This window comes from Macrobrachium nipponense, chromosome 44 (genome assembly GCF_015104395.2).
Source record: "Macrobrachium nipponense isolate FS-2020 chromosome 44, ASM1510439v2, whole genome shotgun sequence".
NCBI classification, from domain to species: domain Eukaryota; kingdom Metazoa; phylum Arthropoda; class Malacostraca; order Decapoda; family Palaemonidae; genus Macrobrachium; species Macrobrachium nipponense.
Window position 1 is genome coordinate 9,667,623 of NC_087221.1, and position 3,570 is coordinate 9,671,192.

Sequence of the window (3,570 nt, forward strand, 5' to 3'; positions counted from 1 at the left end):
AGGTCTGAGCAATACGAGGAGAGCGTGCAAACTAACTTTATTCGACAAATGAGGCTGTACTTAAGGTGAACGGAAGTGTAGTGTCCATCACGCAAACACGAACAAACAAACAAAAAGGGACAGAGCACCCTCTGTGAATGTGTTTCTTCACAGACAAAAATACATTAATAACTTTACATAGAGGGAACTGATTCCTGACATACAGGTAGTCAATGACTTACAACGTATGCGAGTTACGTCTGATCGACTTTACGACCACTTGTAACGGGAAAGTGGCGTACAACAGTTTTTCCCCCAGCTTCTGCCTCTCCCCACATGCTGCTCGCTCAGGGTAAACAGCATCCCGCTACCGTGCGCATCCTCTGTGTCTGTTTATATCTTGTCTTTTAGATAATTTTTGAAAATATCTGCCAAGAGGAAATTGTCATTATCTACTCCTCAGCCTGCCAAAAGGAAAGAAAGGCCATTGACCTGGGCACAAAAATGACAGTGATTAAACAGTTCAAAGGAGGAAAGAAGGTTAATGTGATCGCACGTGATATGAAGTTATCGCAGTCTACTGTGTCAACGATTTTGAAAGACAAAGAAAGGATTCGTGAAGCTGTGAAAGGTTCTGCACCCATGCGATCGACTGTGATTATGAAGCAACGTACAGGGCCTATCCATGAAATGGAAAAACAGTTGAACATTTGGATGGAAGATCAAATTAAAAAACGAACACCATTAAGCCTTTTTACCATGTAGACGAAGGCTAGAAGTCTGTTTTAGACTTTGAATGAACGTGCTGGAGAAGAATATAATCAAGAATTTTTGGCAAGTGTTGGCTGGTTCAAGAGGTTCAAGAACAGATTCCAACTGCATAATGTTCGAGTGACTAGAGAAGCAGCGAGTGCAGATGAGGAAGTTAGCCAGCAAGTTTGTCAAAATTCTGGATGAAATAATTACAGATGAACGATATCCTCCGGAGCAGATTTTTAATGTTGATGAAACTGGGTTGTTCTGGAAATGAAAGCCAGCACGCACTTACATCCACAAAGAAGCCAAAAGCATGCCAGGATTTAAAGCTTTTAAGGATAGGCTGACTCTGCTGCTTGGTGCGAATATCGCGGGATTCAAGCTGAAGCCTGTCCTAATTTATCACTTGGAAAACCCACGAGCGTTCAAGAATGTAAACAAGCACGCTTTGCCTGTTTATTTTCGCTCTAACCATAAGACATGGATGACCCAGACACTTTTTGAAGACTGGCTCCTTAACTGTTTTAATCCTCAAGTGCACAAATACTGTTTTGAGAGAGGAATTCCTTTCAAGATTTTACTGCTACTTGATAATGGACCTGGACATCCACCTCACTTAGCTGATCTCAATCCCAATGTAAAAGTGTTTTTTTTTGCCACCAAACACCACTCCAATTCTTCAACCTATGGACCAAGGTTCAATTGCAGCATTTAAGGCAAACTATCTCCGAACCACCTTCGCCCAAGCCATATCTACTATAGATGCCAACCCAAAACTAACCCTGCAAGAATTTTGGAAACAGTATAATATTCTTCAGTGTATTACGAATCTGTCTACTGCTGGAAGCTGTGATGGAGAAGTGTATGAATGGCATGTGGAAAAAGTGTGTTATGCTGGATTTGAGAGTGAACAAGAACTTGAATTGATACAGGGAAAAATAGTGAAACTGACAACAGAGCTTTCCTTGGAGTGTGAAATGGAAGATATCAAGGAGTTGCTAGACCAAGATTCCAAAGAACTTACAAATGAAAAGCTGATGGAATTGGAAGAGGAAAGAGTGGCGGAAGAAAGAAAGAGGAGAAGCGGAGAAGGAAGAAGAGTTACCAGAAGGAAATTCACCACTAAGGGATTATCAGAAGGTTTAGCCCAACTGAATAAACTCCTTGCACATTTTGAAGAAATGGTCCCAAACATTGAAAGGTTTGCAAAGATTGAACAGATGGTACACGACGCGTTTCGTCCATATCGTGAAATTTATGACAAAAAAAATAAACAAGCAATCCAGACAAAGCTCACCATGTTTATAAAACAAACATCTCCTCCCGCCACACTGAGCGTTGCCCCAGCTGATGATGCCGACGACCCACAGACAAGCACCAGTGATGCCAGCAGTCAGTAAGTTTTTTATTTTGATTTACTAGTTTTCAATTGTATTTTTGTATGTAAATTCATATTTTTTTTGCATCTGTATTTTATATTTTTGTATGTTTTCCACATTAAAACAATTGTACTGTAGCAAGCAGTGTCTGAATCAAGCCTGACAAACAGAGCAACAAATAAACAGTATGATGTGTAGAGGAACGGGTTTGACTTGAACTTCACAAATGTAACGTATGACACAATGTGATGTGTAGAGAGACAGCACAAATGTTATAAAAATTTAAAGAAATCATAACAACTATGAAATATGATAGTGTCTAAAGAAAAATAAAAAGATTGCAAAATTGATTAACTAAAGCAGCCTGACATCGCTCAATTAGGTAAGTAATGCCGATGTTGGTCCGAATCTGATTTTTTTTTTCTATGATATCATAGTCAGAATGCATTGAACATCCAAAATTGGCTAATAAATTACTAAATTGTACTGTACATGTAGTAGTATACTGTAGGCTAGGCTACGGTGTCATTATATATATATATATATATATATATATATATATAATATATATATTTATATATATATATATATATATATATATATACGTACGATATATGTACGTACATGATAACATCATCATCGTATGCATATGCGAGGCTAACTTTTTAAATTTTATTCAATTTCTCTTTGTACCAAATTATCATAAGCAAATGTGCATTGAACCTAGAGAATTTGCTGAAATTAATGATGACTATGCCATATACAGGCAGTCCCCGGATTACGACGGTCTCGGCTTACGACGTTTTTCAATTATATTCATCAGACATTATTTCCACGGTTACGACGCATGTTCCAGGATTACGACGCCTACAACGCTCATCTGGCAGATGAAACATGACACCAAAAATACAAAATAATCAATATTGAAGGGTTTTTTTGATGAAAAATGCCATAAGAATGCAGTTTACATAGTTTTCAATGCACCCAAAGCATTAAAAGTAAGGTTTTCTTAGGATTTTTGACAATGTTCCGGCTTACGACGATTTTCGGCTTACGACGCGTCTCAAGAACGGAACCCCCGTCGTAACCCGGGGACTGCCTGTATGTATAAAGTATGCTGTGTAGTGTAAAGATGGTACTGATTACCCTAGGGTAGGCTAGGCTAGTCTAATATTCTTTCGGTAAATTAACATTGGCCGACTTAATTCCAAATCGATTTACGACTGGTTGGTCGGAACCAATTGCGGTCGTAAGTCGACTACTACCTGTATATGCATCAAAAGAAAGGGCGTAAAATGCTCTACATTTTGGTCCCTGGAAGAAAAGAGAGGACATATAGATACAGAGATTTTTACAATGGAAGGGCGAGCATTTGGCCAAATGTCATCCTTGCAATATGGCATTAAGAGCAGAGCATCATCAAAGAACGCTTATCATATTTGTTCGGCAGCATTAA

General features: G+C 38.6%; 1 protein-coding gene across 1 annotated transcript; it reads left to right on the forward strand.

Annotated features, from left to right (window-relative positions):
* Window positions 1-1,421: 1,421 nt before the first annotated feature.
* LOC135203905 (tigger transposable element-derived protein 1-like) lies at window positions 1,422-2,135 on the forward strand. Its single transcript, XM_064233837.1, has one exon. It carries the CDS (start codon window positions 1,422-1,424, stop codon window positions 2,133-2,135), a length of 714 nt encoding a protein of 237 aa, XP_064089907.1.
* The last annotated feature ends 1,435 nt before the right edge of the window (window positions 2,136-3,570 follow it).

What these genes read in the sequence shown, in the direction of transcription:
- LOC135203905 (XM_064233837.1), top strand. Translation starts at nt 1,422, where the DNA reads ATGGACCAAGGTTCAATTGCAGCATTTAAGGCAAACTATCTCCGAACC.